The 23,175-nt window shown below is 35.7% G+C and overlaps 2 protein-coding genes and 1 pseudogene across 3 annotated transcripts in view; 2 read left to right on the forward strand and 1 right to left on the reverse strand.

The window, feature by feature from the left end:
* LOC138311057 (alpha-catulin-like) overlaps positions 1-16,856 on the reverse strand; it is a 57,453-nt gene extending 40,597 nt beyond the window's left edge. For both annotated transcript variants that reach the window (XM_069252488.1, XM_069252487.1), the window contains exons 1-7: positions 16,698-16,856; positions 4,142-4,331; positions 3,778-3,956; positions 2,657-2,776; positions 2,109-2,198; positions 1,470-1,688; positions 914-1,120 (exon numbers count right to left, since the gene is read on the reverse strand). In XM_069252488.1, the coding sequence (XP_069108589.1) occupies positions 914-1,120; positions 1,470-1,688; positions 2,109-2,198; positions 2,657-2,776; positions 3,778-3,956; positions 4,142-4,331; positions 16,698-16,784 (1,092 nt within the window). In that variant the 5' untranslated portion in view covers positions 16,785-16,856. The remainder of the gene's footprint in view (positions 1-913; positions 1,121-1,469; positions 1,689-2,108; positions 2,199-2,656; positions 2,777-3,777; positions 3,957-4,141; positions 4,332-16,697) is intronic.
* A 176-nt stretch (positions 16,857-17,032) lies between these two features.
* LOC138310439 (E3 ubiquitin-protein ligase TRIM45-like) lies at positions 17,033-18,694 on the forward strand. The gene has a single exon (XM_069251659.1). It carries the CDS (start codon positions 17,831-17,833, stop codon positions 18,677-18,679), a length of 849 nt encoding a protein of 282 aa, XP_069107760.1. The 5' UTR covers positions 17,033-17,830; the 3' UTR covers positions 18,680-18,694.
* On the forward strand, positions 18,649-20,535 carry LOC138310440 (uncharacterized; annotated as a pseudogene).
* The last annotated feature ends 2,640 nt before the right edge of the window (positions 20,536-23,175 follow it).

The raw sequence follows: 23,175 nt of genomic DNA on the forward strand, positions 1-23,175 counted from the left end.
TAGCCCACCATCTGTTGATGGTGGGCTAAAAAAACAGGAAAAAGTGCAAAAAATGAAAACCTATAAAATAGCAAAAGGTACTACTAGACCATAAAATGAATATGTCTATGAAGTGGAAATATCTCTGCTGGTTTTAGAGTTATGCACCGGAAATGAACCTGCTACAAAAATATGATATTTTCAGGTTTTAGATATTTTTCTGGTTTTAGAGTTGTGCTCCGGAAACGATTCTTACACAAAAATCTGCCATTTTCAGCAATGTTTCCATGGTTACAGAAAAAAGTACAAAAAGTGAAAACCTTAAAATAGCAAAAGGCACTACTAGACCATAAGACCAATGTGTCTATGAAGTTTCGTGGAAATATCTCTTTTGGTTTTAGAGTTATGCTCCGGAAACAAACCTGGTACAAAAATATGATATTTTCAGCAATGTTTCCATGGTTACGGAAAAAATGCAAAAAAAAAAAATGCAAAAAATGAAAACCTAAAAATAGCAAAAGGCACTACTAGACCATAAGACCAATGTGTGTATGAAGTTTTGTGGAAATATCTCTACTGGTTTTAGAGTTATGCTCCGGAAACCATTCGTACGGACGGACGGACAGACGGACGGACGGACAGACGGATGGACGGACGGACGGAACCCATTCGTATATATACCCCCTCCCCCCCACCTCCAATTTGGATTTCAATCTCAGACTCCGGTTTCATCCAGAGTGAAAGAAACTATAAAAAAAAATCCCCAATCTACCAACCCTATGAACAAATTTTGCCAATGAAACCCTAAACAGACATATATATATTATTTTTGGCCTTAGCTCTATACAGTTCAACATATCAGTTACCTTTCTCTTTACATTTCTACACAACAAAAATTCCATGTTATACAGTAGAATGATGTAGATATAGATACCTGGTTTAGGCCAGTGTTGATGAGGACCTGCAGCTCTGCTCTCATACAGTTCAACATGTCAATGATTTTTTCACGGTTCTCATGTGGTGTGTAGGCAGAATCCGTGAAGTCCTGTGCCGTCTCCACGACCACGTCCAAGGCACTGGTCAGTTTGGCCGGAGAGCTGGAACTGGTCAGACCGGTCACCCGTGTCATCTCCACAAGATCCTGTTCAATAGAATTGTCACTGTCCATAGAATTTACATCTATATTGAGAGATTTCCATGAATGAAATAATTTTTCTAACATTGCTGGTATGTTCTGTCATAGTGTATAGCCATGGTATAGAGGTAGGGCAATTATCAATTATATTCAAAAATCAGTTGATATATCCTTTAAAAATTCTGAATATCAATTATGAATATCCCAAATCGAAAATCACTAATCAAATTTGTTGCCATAGGTAATACATAGGTGACAAAAAATACTACTACAAGAATCTAATATAAGCAATTTACTATCAATTATTATTAAGAAATCTGAAAATAATGTTTCAAAATTTGTGATATATACTAACCTCAAAGTCTCTGACAGAGCGACTGGTGGAGTGATGAGCATTATCCAGACAAATTCCGGAGTCTCCGTTATTCAGCGAGCAAGGGTGACCATTAACTTGACCAGCTGTACCCCCCTCCGTCACGATGTAGTGGATCATGTCCAGGGCTCGTCTCATCTGAACAAACACCCCTTCTCTGTTGAGTCGGGCGGTATCACAGTCGGGATGTCGCAAGCAGGTCTGAAATAATTCACAACAACATTTTATACTGTAACCAATTATGCAACCGCTCATCTACATTTCTTTTCTTTTGCATCTTATTTGTTTCATGTATATCTATTTTTGGAAGATATTGGTGACGACGAAGATGTAACAGTATTTGCATTTGACAAGAGTTATTTGCCTTTGCTTGTACAATGGAGTGTTATAGGGCAAGGGGCAGAGCTATGAGTGAGTATGCAGCATGTAACAATGTACCAAATAAATTCTCGTGGGTATGTAGCAATATTCCATATTTTTGCAGGCCTGGTATAGCTTGCACTCACATATAAAGTGCAGTTACATGTTTCAGTTTTATTTTTTGGGAAAAAATTCACAAATAAAATCCCAATTTTTTGTAACTTCATCCAGAAAGGGGAGGAAAAGAGGGAGAAGACTTACTTTACAGGAAGGAAGAAGCATCATGGTAGATTTCTCCAGTATAGCCCGCGCAGCTCCCATCTGGGCCCGCTGTTTCTCTCCCTTTAGATCCTGTCAAATCACAAAACTAAATGTCAAATGTTTGTCAAAATAAAAAACTAAATGTAAAACATTTTAACATCTGAATATAAAATTCACAATCCTGCCTAACATATCCATAAGGGAGATAACTCTGTAATAGGTGAAGACGAAATATCTGCGTCCCAATATCTACATGATATCCGAATAGGATGCAACAGCTAACTTATACACTTCCCTCCAATCCTAGTAGGGCATCCAGTTGACCAATGACTTTTAATAGATCCAGGAGTCAAATCACAATTACTCAGAAATCTGAAAAGTCAAAACATAGGACATATGCTGATTTATAGAACATATATTATTTATAAGGGTCTACTGGATGCCCTGTCTACTATTTTAAGATGGAGGGTGGGGGGGGGGGGTGATAGCCTAATATATACATATTGCAAAGAGCCTGCTAATAGGATGTCTTTTATACCAGAACTCACATTTTGTCTATCACCGGTCAGATGGGCCAGCTCCACCATTTCGTTACCGAAGCGACTGAAACAGTTGACAAAGTCGGTGAAGGTTGTAACAGTGTCCAGCTCATTCAGACTTGAGATCACCTGAAATGTCAACATACACAGATAATTTAATGGTCTAATGATGGTTTTTTATCCGTTCAGTGTCCTATTAACGTACAGGATCATTTCAGGATATGCAAGGTTTCTTGGTGGACGTCTTGTGATAATATGTCGGACATCTTATGACCACTTCGCCATCATGGCACTATATGGAGATACATGTAGTCATAGAAGCATTTATTTGTATCAGTTTAACGTCCTGTTAACAGCCAGGGTCATTTAAGGACGTGCCAGGTGTGTTGGTTGAGAAAACTGGAGTACCCTGAGAAAAACCACCAACCAGCGGTCAGTGCCTGGCAACTGCGCCACATGGGATTAGAAGCAATGTAAAATCATGAACTTAGATAATAAGAATTTGAGTGTGAATGATGAAACATGATATGGATAACATCAAACCTGAACACACTATGCCCAATTATTAGAGCAAAGTTCACCATGCACTAAAGGTAGATAATATATATTTTTTGTAAAATCCGATAAACAGAAGAAAAGATGAAAAAACATTAAAAAATACCTCATTTTAATTTTCTATATGCGAATGAGATTGAACAATTGTGTCTTGAATACAAAATTGAAGGAAATGCGATGTCAGACTGACAGGATAGTATGCAAATTAAGCTGTGATGGATTGTTTTATTGAGGTTTCGTGCATGCAACAAAGAGGAGGAAATTAGAATGGAATCAGTAGTACCCTAGGATATCTCTAGGGAATGATATTCAGAGATGGCATGTAGCAATATAAGAAACAGAAGCCACATCTCAAGTGGAACTTGCCTGGTTTCTGTTGGGACTTGGAAAAGTATACGTCATGTTCTATGTAAAGCTTTATTTCTAGAGGAGTATTTTCCTGGTCAAGCTAGGCATCTGACCACCCATACTGTTTGCTGTATATAGCTATGTACAGGACAAATTTCAATTTCGTAGTCTTTATATTTCATTGGGCGAAACCTACCTTTAAGACATTGAAGATCCTAGTTACTGACCTTTTCCTTAGAGAGAAGAAGTTGTTTGACGATGACTTTGTCAGCCAGTAGTAGAACCCGCGTGACTGCTGACAGGAGCTGTCGTGCTGCTCTCACCATCGCTGTCTTTTCTGTGAATGTTTTGGGAGTTGAGTAGTTGGACGTTCGCTCAACCGAGGTCAGCTTCTGTATACTTACACCTACAAGGAAACGAAGATAAAGCAGAATGAGGTCAAGGTCACTTGATAACAAGGTCAAGGTTGACATGGAATCAAAATATTCACTATCATGTGACCATGTTTCAGCCAATAGAAATTATGTATAACTTTCTGATCTGGGCACAAGCGAAAAGGTCATTTACAAAAAGGGTTAAAGGTCAACATACCTGCTGACCTTGCCTCCTCACAGGCCTCACACATGTCCTGTCGAATGTCGTCATTATCATCGGCGATAGACTGGCCGACTATTACAAAGCGATCCACAGCCAAATTAACAGCCTGTCCGACTCGGATCAGTGCCTTCGCTGTTTTATCAGTGACCTTTGGACGGTCTTTGTGGTTCACAAGCGTCGTAATCTGAAATGTATAAACACACCATGATATTAGTAATAACTTTTGCACTTTAAATGCTCCACGTCTGATAGCGCATAACTATACTCATTAATTAATGTTTAGTCGTGTATATATATGTTTAATTAACACAAACGTACATATGAAATTATTAATTTTGCTTTTGGTGCATGGGCAAGTGGTACTTATATAGGGATTGGATTTTGCTTTTATGCTTACCATGCTTGTATGGAGCAATTCCTCTATGAATATATTCTATGGGGCGCGTTATATACTAAGGCATGTGTTGACAGTGTTGTGGATTTTTTTCCGATGCAATTAATTATCTTTAGTATTTTTATATTATCTTAAAGTAAAATAAGAAGCTCAAATTTTTCAATGATGGTAATTGCGTAATTAGTAACTTCTGTAACTAGAGAAAATTGGATTTAGGATGATGAAGACAAATTAACCATACTTATGCCTAAGCCTTTGTCCTGATGAGTACATGTACATATATACAGGGGCCTCGGTGGCCGATTGGTACAGATGTCCAGACATATTACCAAAAGCACAGAGTCATGAGTTTGAATCCCCTATAAGGAACAACAAACCTTGGCTGTTAATAGAACACTAAAATAATCTAAAATAATCAAACCAATCAAATGGGATGAAATCAGGCCTCTTGATACCTTTTTTTAATTAGACACAGTTAAAACTAGAAATGTCGCTAGAGTAGATGACTAATACTGCGGCTGCACAAATAATAATATAACTCCATTAATAGGGACATTGCAGATCCCCATATATACCATAGTTTACTCAACTCTGCTTTATGCCAGGGTTGTGTACCAAATTTTATCAGAATCTGTCAGGTAGTTAAGAAGGATTTTGCCAGACGTGTCTACAGACAGACAGACAGACAGACAAACTGCTGACAGAGGGACTGAGTGAGACAGACAGACGGACGGATTGGACAACCCATTTCCAAGATATATATCAACCCTGCACCTTTCCTCTTACTTCCCTGCGGAGAATAAAATTAAATAATCACGTTTACAACAAGTTACTGCTTATATTTTATAACAATGTAGTAATTTTAATGCCCTGCCACGGTTCCCAGAAAATATCTGTTATATATGTGTATAATGACCTTATACAATGAAGCAATTTTGTTGGTTACCAAAGGTCCTATATACATGATATGTAAAACCGTGATTTACTAAAATCCTACATTTCAGACTTGTCCATCAGAGACATAGCTTTAACTTAATGCAGTTGTATTGTATTCACATCTTCCATGTATTGACATTGTTGTCTATGATTCAATGCCCAAGGGGAAAAGGACACTTCATTTTACATGTAAATGTATACATGTATACAACATCGTATACCCATAATGTCAATTACGTATGTATACATTACATCGACCAAAGTTTACCACGACAATAGTTACCAAACCATTCAATGAGATCTATACATTCTTAATTCCATCCCTTCCTTTCAATTCTTGCCCCGGGAAATTCACTTAAAGTAATGGCCCATTTACCAGGTATTTAAAATCTGTAAAAACCATAATTTGAAGTAAGTAATCAAAGTACTGAAAGTACTAAATGGCTCGGTCTCAATGATTGGAGGATATATTTCTAAAGTCAACATTTTTTTGGACAATAAGAAACATAAAGTTTGCTAGTGTTCCTTCCAGTTTGAACTTTTGAGGATTCCTTGGACACCAAGGTGTTAAATAAGAAACATATACTAAACTCTTAGGAGCCCATTCTTATATTTCCTGGTATTTTCCTGGTGTTATATGCCAAATGACTTTATAGCATCTTTAACCTTTTCCTTGTTAATATTGATGTCAATTAAAATATCCATTCTGAATTGCTATTCTCATTAAGTTCCTGGGACCAAAGTATCAGTTAACAAGTATTGTTTTGCAGCAGAGACAGACAAGAGGCATATTTTTTCTATGCCAAAATGTCTTAAATATAGAATATGTCAGTCCTCAAGAAGACTTATCAATATAGTCATACCATTTCTGAATAAAACTGGTCAATTGGTCTACATATTTCAACAAGTTTTTGCTAATTAGGTCTTTTGTATAAACCAGCAAGTTGATTGATATATCCAAACATGATTTAAAACTAGCTCTGATAAAAATATCTTAAACATCTTACAGCCATTTAAACAAGAGCTGTCGGAGAACAGCAAAAGCTCGCCTATTCAGAAGAAGTTGTTGTTCAAGTATTTAACTATTTAAACATGTGGAAGTATGACAAATTATTAACAGACTAAAAAAACCTAAAGGGCCCCTAATTGGTTGTATTATACACGTTTCAGTAAACACAACATCCATACACATTAGGAAAATAAAATCATAAAACATATTATGATGACTTAAGCTTAAGACAATAGACAAATATTGTAGACAATCCTATGCCTCAACAAACTTAATAACGATGAAATATTTGACAAAATGAGAACTAGACTCAAAAAAACCTAAAGGAGGGCCTACAGCAAAATTTTGGTTTGTAATTGATCGAACGAGTCAGCAATCCATACGACAGCATTAGAGAAATAAAATATCAGGAAACAGTTTATGATGCACTTAATAAAGCTTAAACAATTGAGCGAAAACAAACGAAGCTTGCTCAAAAAACTTTCAACGTAGAAATGGGACCTCCAACGCGGCATACGCCGACGCAGACGCCAGGGTGCGCGGCGGGGTAGGTGGGGTTGACAACAATCAGCTACTCCCTATTCTTCGAATAGGCGACGCTAATAAACGTTTTTATAGATGTACTTATTTTCGATGTTTAAGTATCACATTATGCCAAAAAGTAATCATTCTACATTTTATTCCAATATCAATTGGGTATCTTGTTAGCTCGCCATAAACCATGAATTGTTTTATACACTTTTTTAACTTGAGGAAATTACAAATGATTTTTTCTACAATATTTGTATTTTCAAATCCCCATACTTCTGATGAGTATAATAAAACTGGCATTACAAGTGACTAAAATATTTTCAGTTTAAAATCAACAGGAAGGGATACATTCCTTTGTTTCTTAAAAATAGTAGACACTGATTTAATTGTTTGTTCAGCAGTTTTTTCATTTTCTTTAAAAACGCTACCATTAATGCTAAAAAATATACATAGATATGTATACCCTTCATATCAAAATAATTCTATATCCCATAACGTAAACTGGTGTGTTGTTGGGCCAATTTACGTTTTGAGAATATTACAACTTTTATCTTTCTGATATATTAGATTATAATTTCCATGTAATGCAATAATGTAATGCAATATTATTCAAATCCGTTTAACATCTGTTGTAGAACAGTGTCATCGCCATATAAAATGATAAAAGTTTGGGATACATTTCAATATTATCTGTAAATAATTTGTCAATAGTTGTCAGACAATTAACATTCTTTTTCCGCCAGATAAGATTCCAAGTCATCAAGGTATATTGAAAATAGGAAAGGAGATATAAATAAGGTACCATACTGTGCATGTATATGTTCAATGTAAATTAACAATGTAAGCTGATCTTGCAGAATTGCCTTACAGCGTTATAATAAATGCAGTTGTCTCATTGCATTGGATATAATTGATTTAAGGCAGTTCATGTGGCGACCGAAAAAGGTAAAATCACCATTTTCAGAGTGATCAGTGAAGATTGATAGTCAAGGAGGGAAAACATAAGACAACCTGTGTTATGCAAATTAATATCTAATTTATTTTGAATAAAGTATGCCGAAGATGATGATTAGTGTATTATTAACAATAATCTTAATATGTTTTCTAAAAATATTAACAACTAATGTCATATTGTGTTATAAATTTAATGTTTTATTTATTCTTTTTATTTCAAGCATGTAGATGTCATAGAAAATAAACAAATACCAAGTATATGCATATTAAAGTAAAATTCACAAATCACAACACTAATGTGTATTGTATATATGGAATGAAGATGGTGATGGTAATTATTTGGATCAAAAATATTTACAACATTAAATGTATTATATATATGGAATTTGAATATGATGATAGTAATTATTTTCATATCAAAAACTATTACAGTATTAAGCTACCACAGTTGAAAATGATTTCTTTCATTTTGTTCACACATTTTTTCTCCTGGACTGGTTCCAATTGAAATGATACTTGCATGTAGACATTCTGTAAAACATAAGAAAACAATAAATGTATTAACAGAGTAATTACCGAAAAGGCTAATATCATATAATTAAACATTTTTTTTTTATAAATAACAATACCAGTTTAGAGTAAATATTATTGAAATTTATTTTCTGTTGTTCTTTAGTCCTCCTGTTCTTTGGAGTTTTGTCCTTCATAAATTGATTGTAATACAGCAGTTGTCATATAATGTATCTGATAATGTGCACACAGAAGTATAAGTATATGCATATGCATGTGTGCATGGGCACAGCGATAAGTTTATTTTGCCGAGTAAAAAGTTCAAAGAACTAGTATTGTTCATACTCAAAGATGTAATCGCACTAAAAACAGTGATCGTGTAGGCTTTTGTTTGATTGCATTTGTAAGGGGTGTATCTCTGAACGCCAACATTTTGGATTTTGCTGTAGGGTAGTTTGTTGTGACAGTGGTTATAGTCTTTTTCCTAAAGGCAGACCCAATGCCACAGGTAAATTTACCTGTAAAAGTTACCTGTGTTGATACTTATCTAAGTGTATATTGATTAATTTTCATTTCAATAAGTGTTCATATTTAATATCAGATACATATATACATAATGTATGTTTCTGTTAATATCTATGAAAATATAACAATAGAATCTATGAATGAAATTAAATTAAATTCACAATGATTTAATTCAAGAATTTTAAAGATTTCCTTGAATATATCTAAAATCTCTGGTATAAATCTCATTAAATTTTCAATAGATTGATACTAAAATCAAGCAAAATTCTTTGAAACTTATTTCACATGGAAGCAACTTTACCATTCAGTAATATCAAAGAAAAAATCCAAAAAGGAATTATCCAGTTTCAACTTAGTGTAACACTAATTTGATTAAAAGTTTGAAATAATATAAGCCTTTTGCCTGTTGAAACGTGATATATTTCCACAAGGTCTTCCATATATGTCTGTTAAGTGACATTATATACATATATAGTACATGTACATGTAACATCTGCGTTAATAACCTACCAAAGAGTAAGTGAATTTATGTCAAATATGATTTCCAAATTTTACTTGTACTTGACTGACCTTTTTAAGTTAACAGAACATACAATATATTTTGAAAGTTGCATTAGGATGCATCATTTATCATAATTATATAATTTTCCTGCTTTCTTATCCTAAGATGGTATTTCTAGATCAGCGTGATGTTACATTATAATGTAAATGTACATGTACATTTGTATATCATTATAGCAAAAGAGCACCCAATAATTAAACTGTTGTCCGTTAACAGCGCAGTAAAATTATATATTTTTTGTGCATGTTAGAAATAACATATAAATTTCTTTCCTATGGGTGAATTTCGGTCAAACATTGTTACTAGATACAAATTGGTATATGTACTATAATCTTTAAACAGAAAAAAATTAGAAAACTGTTAATTTGGTATTCTGAGCACTAAAAGTTTGCAACATTTTGAGAATTACAAGACCTTCAACATATGGACTTGAAATAATTTTGCCAGTATTGCAACATTAACATCTATAATGTGTATTAAAATGAATATGGTTAAGACCCTAAGTAACAGTCTTCAATCTCATTTCATTTAGTATTTTTACATTATTAAGTGACTTCTAAAAATATTTTGTATCAAAAATACATATAGAACATTAAACCCCAATGATATATTATTACCAATGTTTATAAAACATCATAATGTGTGTTTGTGTCGGCTTCAATAGATTACCAACTTAAACTATAATCAACAGGTCAAAATTTCCGACAATATTAATTTAAACTTTTGTGATATTGTTTTTCCCCACTCATTTTCTAACCAAATACTTCACGGTGTACGTCTATGCGATAAGAGAAATCATGCGCAACTATGCACGGTCACAAGAAATGAAAGTTGGCTAAGAATGTAGCCCTACTGGAACTCCTATGTCAAAACAGAATACTGTTACATTAGAATATACACTGATCAAGAAACCTGTTTTTCTGATAAAATTGAGATATGATTTGTAAAAAAATATTTCAGCTGGAACTCAAAATGCATCGTTCTTAATAATCCACATGTAGCTCCATATTAATTCTTAGCATATTAAAGCACTGATTATCTTTGATTAATAATTTACGTTGTATATAATACGGAATATATTGAAGGAATTTTTATCCAGAACCCACCAAATGTTACCTATGATACTGATTGAAATACAGGTAAATCTCAAGTGACTTTACAGGTGAAAATAAAGACAGCTTATATGAAACAGTATATAATTGCCTTCCTATTGTTTCCTAAAACAACACCTACCTGTTGTTGATAAATATGTTGGCGTTAAGAGAACATCCCTTTGTAAGACTGTGCCAGGTGGTAGAGATTAGTTCCGCTCGAGTGATCACACAATGCAAGTGAGAATCGGGAGTATGTTTATGTAAGTTTTAATTACTAATCTCTGATGATTGTTGATAAAATATAACTCAGGATAATTGCTAAACATTTAACCGTTTTCTCCACGTTTGCTGTAGATTGAAACAGCTTTTTAAGTGCCGTTCTACGGAAGAATTATGAAAAGGAAATCGGCATTTTCATCGATCTTCAAATGAAGTAGTCCAAAAAAATCTCACTTCGAGTTATACGAACATTTTATGTATGATTTTTGTCATTCGGACCAAAAATACTTCGTTAATTACGTAGTTTACTGAATACGTTATATATATTATCAGAACGTCAAGCTCCTGTAGGCCTACATGTGATGAAAGTGGCTAAAATGTTTTTAGTGACAACCTCTATACGTGCTTTAATATGTATATATAATCTGATAATGTATACATGTGCTTATAAAATTATCGATAATTATGGATGTGGTAAATATTCATACCTTATTAACTGCCGTAAGTTGGAAGATTACGCCAGCTTGGACATTTAGAAAATGTTCATCGTCTCTCACGCGCTATTTGATCAGTTTACAAAGTTTATCCTAAATTTTCTTAGAGTTGTCTTTCTTCCATTGTGGATTTACACGTACATGTGGCATAACGCAGCCGTGATAAACTAATCTCCATTTCGTCCTGAGATTTATTTGCTCCCGAACTAATATGATTCAAATTACAAAAATCATTATTGCAAAAATTTTGATGTTTGAAGTGAAACATTGATTTCATTTTTTCCGTTGCGGGATAATTGTCACTAGTAGGGACAAAACGCGTGGGGCGAAGCGAAGCATTTTCGGGACGAAACGTCTTCATGCATTGTTAACAACATTTTCGGGACGGAAAGTCTAGATACATTGTAAACAATTCAAGTGAAAATTTTCCAACCTAAGATCATTTGGATAGTGTATATGGTAAGGATATGAAAGCAGTTATCTACTTCTCCTATTTCAACATTACAGATACGCTTATTTCAGTAACTTTCACATTCAAAATTTGCTAAATTTAAAATTCCCGGTAAAATCAAAGTTGTTGAATACACTGCCGTTAGGAGCGCTAGTATCTGCGAGCAAGTTCTAAGCCAATCATATTGAGGAAATTGACTGAAAGAGAATTTTGCAACCACGATCACAATGGCGAGGTGATCCTCGCCAAAAATGAAACCTTAAAAAGGGAAAAGGGGCTTATAGGGATGGGGGCACTTATTGGGTTAAATACGGTATATATCTTTCAGGCTCTAGGCAGACTAGAAGTCTTTTATTCCCTATTATCAATTGTGGTTGGACTTATTTTTATACTAATTATAATAATTAATAAGTAAGTGTAAAAATCAAGTTGAAATCACAGCTTCTTTGAAGACAATTTGTTTTTCTTTTTTGATTCATGTGATAAAATAATTAGGGTCAGAGGTAAAAACTAACATAGGTATCTAGGTAACCTACGGGTAGGGAAAACATCAATACATTTTTCTTATCTTGCAGGTTTGCAGGTACTGCCCTGACATATGTAAGGCCTCAAACTGTATCAGTGCCATTACCCCACATTTACAAACCGATACCATATCTCCATGGAGCCCTTCCTATCGATGACAGCCCTGTATGCCTCGTTTCCACACCAGTTGGGCGTTTGACTTTGTATAATTGGGGGATGTAGTACCATTACTAGGCTGTATGTCTGTTCCTCTATTTTAAACACCCCGGATCTGACACACAACAGATGGTGAAATAACTATCATTATTTAGTTTTCTAGACATGTGGGGCCTCTCAGTGTATATATACATACAATCATATGTTTTGGGGTTACATATCATACAAAAAGTTTGAAATCCTATGCAGTCAAATTAGCTTTTAAAAGACCACCTCAGTATAAAGACCACCTCTGTATAAAGACCACCTCTGTATAATGACCACCACTGTATAAAGACCACATATGTATAAAGACCACCTCTTTATAAAGACCACCTCTGCATAAAGACCACCTCTATATAAAGACCATCTCTGTATAATGACCACTTGTAAAATAAATATCGGGCCACTTTCAATAGTCTAGACCAGTTACCAGTAGACTTGGCTATTTATAAAGACCATTTTTCTCTGTCCCTTGAATTGGTATGGCTTCTTTTTTTAACAAAACTCTGTGTATAGACTAAGAGATCTGGCTACCATGCGGTAACCAAAATTTTCACAAACGAAAACCTGAATATATACATAATTACACATGTACATACCGGTAGTCAAAAATATAACTGCCGAGTTTCATTAAAATTGGTCCAGTAGTTATAGGTAAGGAGGAGTTGTCCGGAATCCGGATATGGTAAACTATTTCAACAGACAGATGGAGAGACAGGCAGACAGACAGACAAGCTGATTCCAATATACCTCCTATCAAACTTTTATGCTGTGAGGGGGGTATAATAATCATTCCAGTTAATGTGTTATGAAACTAAGGGAATCACCTATCTTTTTAAGCTGTCATATATTCCAAAAAGAGGATGGGCACTTATAATTGCAAAGAATTATAAAAGGGCTTTAATTAGGGCGTATGTAGGTATATGCCAAGATAAATCTGTATATCATATACATTTGTTTACTGGCCATACCAACGCATTGTAAACAACTAGCCGAGGCAGGAGGAATATCAAAACAAAGGTCCAGACAGAAACGTGAATAATGTTGAAGGAATTCTTTGATTAAATAGAAGCCAGATGTATGAATCTGTTAAATAGAAGCCAGATGTATGAATCTGTTCAATGGGAAAACGGTTTTAGATTCAGAATACTTACTTAATGAAGCAAACAGTCTCTGCAACAACAAAAGGCCTTGAGGGCCTATAATAGTCACTAGCAGCTCATAATATAACTAACAATGCATATATGTACTGCATATGCTTGCATCTGAGTGTTATATGAAATTATATACATTTATTTAATTTTTACTTTGCTACATAGTACATAAGATAGGGCCAATATCTAAACTCTTTCAACAATATATATATACCGTATTTGCCATAATTAGCACCCAAGTATTTTATACACATGTGTGTATAAAATACTTGGGTGCTAATTATGGCAAATACGGTGTGTATGCAATTACACAAATTTCATGTAATATCCCAATGGGACTAATTTAATGGGATGGGTGAATCTCGTAACTTTTCATAACTTCTACTCTTTCTCAAGAAGAGGGGAGGGGCGCTTATATACATATATATATGTATATAAGGGGTACGGGTGCTGTGGACTAGGGTAATATATATATCTAAAACCCAAGCTCAGTGGTTTTTCTCTGGGTACTCAGGCTTTTGATCACCTGACACCATCTTTAATGAACCAGGCTGTTAATAGGATGTTAAACGAACCACATCAGAAGTAGTGATAAGATTAGGCCATACAAAAAAATATTTGTGTTTCCAGTAACCCGACCAACCCTATAAAATCAGTAACTACTTAAAAAAACAATCCCTACCTATACCAACCCTTTATTTTTAAAGGGTTTTAACGGAATCAAGAATATCTTTTCATTTGACTTTACCCAAAATCACCTAGAATATCATTAATATATTTAAGGATTCATTGGAAAGTTTGCGTTTTTATTTATGTAATGTATATCCACTATATGAAATAAAATAAACACTTCAAAGAATGAAGACGCTCCTCCACTGAGAGAGCTAGCATATATGATACTCATCATTTGAACAATGCTTGGTGTTAAAACATGTATACATATAATATGTCTAATTAACACTAAACATAATATAAAACAGTTAATTTTGCTTTTTCGTTTGCACTCTATCATTACGTCATTCCATATAGGACATTATTGCCACAGATTTTTTTCCTGACACAATTATTTTTCATATTTCATCCTGAAGTCAAATCAAACTTTTTAATGATGATAATGGTGTAAAGAAAGTAACTTTTGTAACTGAAAACAAATAATTGATGCATCTGCTACTGCATGTTTTTTATCGAGAAAAAATAATATTTGTCAGCAGTGTAGCATCTTTAAAAGCATATGTTTGTATCTGTAAACACATATAATAGACTGTTGTAGGTGATAATCTTAAATATGAATTAAATTAGAACGAATATACGTACCCGGCCTACTCTAGCTTTCGGCCGGGTTCGAAATGGTCCCTATGTGTCCTAGCTAGTGGAGCACTGCCTTCGAAAATCACTCGGGCATAGTTTTCGATACTTTTTTGTAGGTTTCCAATTATTTTATGCGAATGCATGCATTTATATATCATTTTTGTCAAAAACAAACATAACTACGGTTCTTAATATCAACCGTCCCTCTCACAAGACTCACAAAACTTGTAGACTTGTCATATAAATTCCCTTCGAAGAAAGACCTTCATACATATATGTAAAAAAAATATGTCTCACTGAGAATTTGATATTTTATATGGTTCAGTTTTATTGCCTAGTATGTAAGAGATATAAAACAAATATAATAAAATGCTTACAAACGTGTTATTTTTGGTTTGCATAATCATTAATTTGCTCCATTAGCAGTAATAGGCACCAATTGTAGCTCTAAAGATGACACCATTTTCTGTCTGAAGTCTTTTGAGCTACAATATTGCAGCTAGAATTAAATATCTTTACATATTTTGATACCTGATTACTTTAATTTTATGAAATTTAAATTGATCAGTAAACTATTATTCCTATAAAAAGTGTAGTGGCCAGATCTAGAGCAGAATCTGAGTCTCATCCTGAATACATGACTTTTAATTTGTAGATTCTAGACATTGACTGTACAAAAATATCCTTTAAGCTAGATTATGATGACAGAGTGGTTAAAATGTCCAAACATATCACTACAATCCCTCTACCTCTGGGTTGTGACTTTGTATCCCAAATGGGCACATATCAAATATGCATGCTAGTTGCCAGGTACATATAATGACCGCCGGTCAATGTTTCTTCTCCGGGTACTCTGATTAAAGCTTTCCTCCACCATTAACAAACCTGGCACATTCTTAAATGACAGGCTGTTAATTATATAGGATGTTAAACTAATAATAATTCAGTTTAGCTTATCTGGTCCATAGTGACTAACCTATGTAGGGTATAAGAGGTCAACTTGGCCTGCTCACAGTTTTATCTCTGTCCGCATGCAGTCGAACAGCACTTACTCTGACTCTGAGTCAGGAAATATATATGACAGATAGATAAATTCTTCTATGGTCTCTTTATGATACTTTACTGCAAATGACACCTGCACACCATGTACAGGTGTTTGATGTGGATGTTTTTATTGCACCTTAATTGCTCCGCCATGAAGTTAATGACCTATAAAAGGTTTATATTTATCTCCTAAACAAAATTATTCATATGTATTTGTTGCATATATATTGTCACTAATGTCAGGAAAATGCTAGAAATATCTATAGGATTATTTTCTTTATTTCTTTTGTAAATCAAAATTGTATAAATTATGATTGAAGTCGTATGTGTGATAACCGTGAAAGTGTCAAAACAATGCCGTTCTCTGTATTTAGACATCACATATCCTATACAAACATATAGGCTAAATACTTGAAATCGTCATAAATATTGCTACAGATATCGTATATCTGGAGACCATTCGAGTCTCTTATGTCGAGGTTACATGTCCATTGTCGCAGAAGCCGCATCGTGACTCAATGAAACGATGTTATGATCAATATTGTTAGTAATATGGATGCGGATCGTGTCCTTCATAGGGAGCCTGAAGCGATAATTATACGCGCATTTTATAAATAAACAATAAATGATGTAGCATCTTACCTGTGTAACCAGTGGAATGAGGGTTTGTTCTACAGATTTAGTCCTAATTTCCAGCGACAATCTAGCATCATTCTTCGATTGAGCCATTTTCCAGTTTACTGACGTCGCTTCTCGGGTCAGGGGTCAACGGCCGCTTGAGAGCTTATAAATAACATATCACATTTTCATAAGTTTCCGGAAGAGATCTTCAAGTATCTGTTTTTATGTTTACATAATTTTTCATATTCCTTCCAGATGATTTCGATATATTTGAGTGACTTTTGTTGACTTAAAATATTTATGATTTAAGCGACCTTACAACATCAAAGGTCATGATCAGGGGTCAAAAGGTTAAGTTTATTGGAGGCTCCCTTAAATGCGATGCGTACATAGCTAATTTAATTGTTGGTTTGCCTTCTAAACCTGTCATTACTGACGGAGGCTAATATGATATATTTTTATTATTTATGAAATTCATGGATTTACAAGTCATATGACAGTATCGAAGCTTACATGTAACGTCGATCCTTTATGAAAACATCTTCTAAGACCGACATTTTGGTCGCTTAAACGTTTGTTTACATTAGTAACCAAAGATAAGGATCTGTATAGACACTTAAAATTTCATTTAATGTACATATTTGTACTTTACTGAGACAAATTTTATCATTGTTGTGTATTACCGGGATTACTTTTGATCTGTAATGGATATTTTCATCAGAAACTGAGAATGGAACGGATCTGCAAGCACGAGAAGATGGAAGTAAAATTACTGCCTGTTTGTGAATTTTGGAGGAAGAGAAATTTGAACAACTTTGAATAGGATCATTTTGGAGATGACCAACTTGATTTAATCTTAGGTACCCTGAGGATGTCATCACTGAATGCAGTGATTTTATCCTTGTACATTATTAAAACTTTGTTTGGTCGATATTTAAAGAATTAATTTGTACATAAGCTTAAAACTACACAGGACGTAGAACGAATAATCATACCCTGCCTCCACTCTGTCAAGAAATCGTCAGCCCGTCATTCAGAACAGGATCGAGATAGAACAATTAACAACATCAAACAAAACTTGTATTTGTTTGATTTAGTGACAACATAGAATCAAAGATCTTCAGAAATTCAACAAACATTCAATCTTCTTCAAAATGGCAGCAGCAAAGATACCAGTTCCTGCGGAAGGACAGACAACCTGTAGCCATCACAAGGGGAGACAACTAGATATGTATTGTGAAAAATGTCAAGAACTAATTTGTTTGAAATGTATTTCAACCATTCACAGAATTCATCCAATGTGTGAGCTTAGTGAAGTCACTCCTCAGAACAAACAAGACATAAGAAACTTTATTGACAGAACAGAACAAAATGACCTGGTACAGATTGGAAAATACATCACATCTACTGATACACTCCTCAAAGACAACGACAGCATATTTCAGAAATTATCAAATCAGTTGAAGATTCAAACAAAAAAATTAAAACAATACCTTGACAAACTGAAAGATGAGACACTCTCACAATATCAGAAAATAAAAGATGACAACATTCAACTCATACAGAAATACAAACAAGAACTGGAAATGTTGAACAAACACCTTAAACAACAAATGCAGAATTGCAAGACAGCACTTCAGCAGGGCTCTCACATAGAAATCTACAACACAAAATGTGAAATAGATTCCCGAATACATATTCCTGTAAAACCTGTTTTAGGTACAGTCAGCTTCAACCCAAACAATACTCCTAAAGGTCACCTGGTACAAGCCTTAGGAAAAGTCACCACCTCAGGCCAAAGTCATACATCCACTGACCAAAAATGGTCAGTATCGTTATCAGACGGTCAGCAACAATCCTCATCACAACAACAGTCAGATGATAAAGGCAAGAAAGCAGTGGCCAGGAAAACACTTCTGACAGAGACCAAGGTGGTGGAGGAGTGGGAGTCTCCATGTGACATTTATTTTATATGTCCAGGCCTGGACCAGTGTCTACAGTAACACATTAACTCTCCCTGACAAGATGGGCACAGTGATACAGGAGGTCACACACAAGACTATGATCAATTACATCAGTCTATCACCAACAACACACAGATTGTGGGCATGTGATGATCAACACAACATCCTGGAGCTGGTATCAGGACAATTAACTCAACAATTCACAACTAAAACATATCCTTCCAGCATATGTATTACAGCAAAGAACCATGTCATTGTGGGCATGTCTGGAAACGTCTCCAAATATACCACACAAGGTCAGATGGTACTCACTACAATGGCAGCAGGGACTGGGAAACCATTAGTGTGTACACCATACAGGATCACAGAGTGTCCTGTCACTAACAATGTCGCAGTATTTGATCTACGTGATAGAGATATTGGTGGTGATGGAAACAAACATATTGTTGTCATGGACACTGACTTCCAGAAACTGTTTGTATACAAAGGTTACATCCCAAGTACATGTAAACAATCACCACAAACAGGAGGTGAACCATTTGACCCCTGTGGTATAGTGTATGATAGTCAGGGGAGCCTCATCATAGGGGACCAAAACAATAAAAATGTTGTCCTACTGAGTAAAGATGGTAAAGGACTCAGGATCCTACACACAGACAGAGACTGGGTATATAGTGTAGGTATGGGTAGAGATGATTTATTGTGGATAAAGACTTGGAGTTGTGTAAAGATGTTACAGTACTACAAGTTGTGATACAACAGTACAGCAGGATGTGATAGCTGTGAGAAAACTACTACAGTACAGCAGGGTGTGATAGCTGTGATAAAATTACTACAGTACATCAGGGCGTGATAGCTGTGATAAAACTACTACAGTACAGCAGGGTGTGATAGCTGTGATAAAACTACTACAGTACAGCAGGGTGTGATAGCTGTGATAAAATTACTACAGTACAGCAGGGTGTGATAGCTGTGTGAAAACTACTACAGTACAGCAGGGTGTGATAGCTGTGATAAAACTACTACAGTACAGCAGGGTGTGATAGCTGTGATAAAACTACTACAGTACAGCAGGGTGTGATAGCTGTGATAAAACTACTACAGTACAGCAGGGTGTGATAGCTGTGATAGAACTACTACAGTACAGCAGGGTGTGATAGCTGTGATAAAACTACTACAGTACAGCAGGGTGTGATAGCTGTGATAAAACTACTACAGTACAGCAGGGTGTGATAGCTGTGATAAAACTACTACAATACAGCAGGGTGTGATAGCTGTGATAAAACTACTACAGTACAGCAGGGTGTGATAGCTGTGATAAAACTACTACAGTACAGCAGGGTGTGATATGTGATAAAACTACTACAGTACAACAGGATGTGATATCTGTTATCAAACTGCTACAGTACAGCAGGGTGTGATAGCTGTGATAAAACTACTACAGTACAGCAGGGTGTGATAGCTGTGATAAAACTACTACAGTACAGCAGGGTGTGATAGCTGTGATAAAACTACTACAGTACAGCAGGGTGTGATAGCTGTGATAAAACTACTACAGTACAACAGGATGTGATATCTGTTATCAAACTGCTACAGTACAGCAGGGTGTGATAGCTGTGATAAAACTACTACAGTACAGCAGGGTGTGATAGCTGTGATAAAACTACTACAGTACAGCAGGGTGTGATAGCTGTGATAAAACTACTACAGTACAGCAGGGTGTGATAACTGTGATAAAACTACTACAGTACAGCAGGGTGTGATATCTGTGATAAAACTACTACAGTACAGCAGGGTGTGATAGCTGTGATAAAACTACTTCAGTAAAGCAGGGTGTGATAGCTGTGATAAAACTACTACAGTACAGCAGGGTGTGATAGCTGTGATAAAACTACTACAGTACAGCAGGGTGTGATAGCTGTGATAAAACTACTACAATTCAGTAGGGTATGATAGCTGTGATAAAACTACTACAGTACAGCAGGGTGTGATATCTGATAAAACTACTACAGTACAGAAGCGTGTGATATGTGATAAAACTACTAGAGTACAGTAGGGTGTGATAGCTGTGATAAAACTACTACAATACAGAAGGGTGTGTTAGCTGTGATAGAACTACTACTACTTGTCTAAGCTTCAACATAACTGAAAATGTGTGATTACTTTCAAATTTATTAATTATGTTCATTATTTTATAAAAGCTTGTTAATTATACAAGTTTGATTAATACACTTCTTTATCTGTTCAAAATTGTCAGCATTTTCCTCTCTTTTTATGGTCTTTATAGACAGGTTAACTCTTGTGTGGTCTTTATAGAAAGGTTTTACCCTTAGGGGTCTTTAAAGACAGGATGTTTGACCCTTAAGTAGTCTTTAGACAAGTTTGACCTTAAGGTGGTCTTTATAGACAGGAGGTTTGGCCCTTGGGTAGTTTTTAGACAAGTTTGACCTTTAGGTGGTCTTTATAGACAGGAGGTTTGGCCCTTAGGTAGTCTTTAGACAAGTTTGACCTTTAGGTGGTCTTTATAGACAGGAGGTTTGGCCCTTGGGTAGTTTTTCTAAACAGGTTTTATTCTTAGGGTGTCTTTATAAACATGTTTAACCCTAGGGTGGTCTTTATAGACAGGTTTGTCCTGTAGCTGGTCTTTATAGACAGGTTTGTCCTGTAGCTGGTCTTTATAGACAGGTTTGTCCTGTAGCTGGTCTTTATAGACAGAAAGTTTGACCCTTGGGTGGTCTTTATAGACAGAGAAGGTTTGACCTGTAGCTGGTCTTTATAGACAGGTTTGTCCTGTAGCTGGTCTTTATAGACAGAAAGTTTGACCCGTAGGTGGTCTTTATAGACAGGTTTGTCCTGTAGCTGGTCTTTATAGACAGGTTTGTCCTGTAGCTGGTCTTTATAGACAGAAAGTTTGACCCTTGGGTGGTCTTTATAGACAGAAAGTTTGACCCTTAAGTGGTCTTTATAGATGGAAAGTTTGACCCTTGGGTGGTCTTTATAGAAGGTTTGACCCTGGTGCTGGTCTTTATAGACAGGTTTGTCCTGTAGGTGGTCTTTATAGACAGAAAGTTTGACCCTTGGGTGGTCTTTATAGACAGAAAGTTTGACCCTTGGGTGGTCTTTATAGACAGAAAGTTTGACCCTTGGGTGGTCTTTATAGACAGGTTTGTCCTGTAGGGTGGTCTTTATAGACAGAAAGTTTGACCCTTGGGTGGTCTTTATAGACAGAAAGTTTGACCCTTGGTAGTGGTCTTTATAGACAGAAAGTTTGACCCTTGGGTGGTCTTTATAGACGGAAAGTTTGACCCTTGGGTGGTCTTTATAGACAGGTTTGTCCTGTAGGTGGTCTTTATAGACAGAAAGTTTGACCCTTGGGTGGTCTTTATAGACGGAAAGTTTGACCCTTGGGTGGTCTTTATAGACAGAAAGTTTGACCCTTGGGTGGTCTTTATAGACGGAAAGTTTGACCCTTGGGTGGTCTTTATAGACAGGTTTGTCCTGTAGCTGGTCTTTATAGACAGAAAGTTTGACCCTTGGGTGGTCTTTATAGACGGAAAGTTTGACCCTTGGGTGGTCTTTATAGACAGGTTTGTCCTGTAGCTGGTCTTTATAGACAGAAAGTTTGACCCTTGGGTGGTCTTTATAGACAGAAAGTTTGACCCTTGGGTGGTCTTTATAGACGGAAAGTTTGACCCTTGGGTGGTCTTTATAGACAGGTTTGTCCTGTAGCTGGTCTTTATAGACAGAAAGTTTGACCCTTGGGTGGTCTTTATAGACGGAAAGTTTGACCCTTGGGTGGTCTTTATAGACAGGTTTGTCCTGTAGCTGGTCTTTATAGACAGGTTTGTCCTGTAGCTGGTCTTTATAGACAGAAAGTTTGACCCTTGGGTGGTCTTTATAGACAGAAAGTTTGACCCTTGGGTGGTCTTTATAGACAGAAAGTTTGACCCTTGGGTGGTCTTTATAGACAGGTTTGTCCTGTAGCTGGTCTTTATAGACAGAAAGTTTGACCCTTGGGTGGTCTTTATAGACGGAAAGTTTGACCCTTGGGTGGTCTTTATAGACAGGTTTGTCCTGTAGCTGGTCTTTATAGACAGAAAGTTTGACCCTTGGGTGGTCTTTATAGACAGGTTTGTCCTGTAGGTGGTCTTTATAGACAGAAAGTTTGACCCTTGGGTGGTCTTTATAGACAGAAAGTTTGACCCTTGGGTGGTCTTTATAGACGGAAAGTTTGACCCTTGGGTGGTCTTTATAGACAGGTTTGTCCCTTAGCTGGTCTTTATAGACAGGTTTGTCCTGTAGCTGGTCTTTATAGACAGGTTTGTCCTGTAGGTGGTCTTTATAGACAGAAAGTTTGACCCTTGGGTGGTCTTTATAGACAGAAAGTTTGACCCTTGGGTGGTCTTTATAGACAGAAAGTTTGACCCTTGGGTGGTCTTTATAGACAGAAAGTTTGACCCTTGGGTGGTCTTTATAGACAGAAAGTTTGACCCTTGGGTGGTCTTTATAGACGGAACCCTTCTGGTCTTTTTATA

Source organism: Argopecten irradians, chromosome 16 (assembly GCF_041381155.1).
Source record: "Argopecten irradians isolate NY chromosome 16, Ai_NY, whole genome shotgun sequence".
NCBI lineage: Eukaryota > Metazoa > Mollusca > Bivalvia > Pectinida > Pectinidae > Argopecten > Argopecten irradians.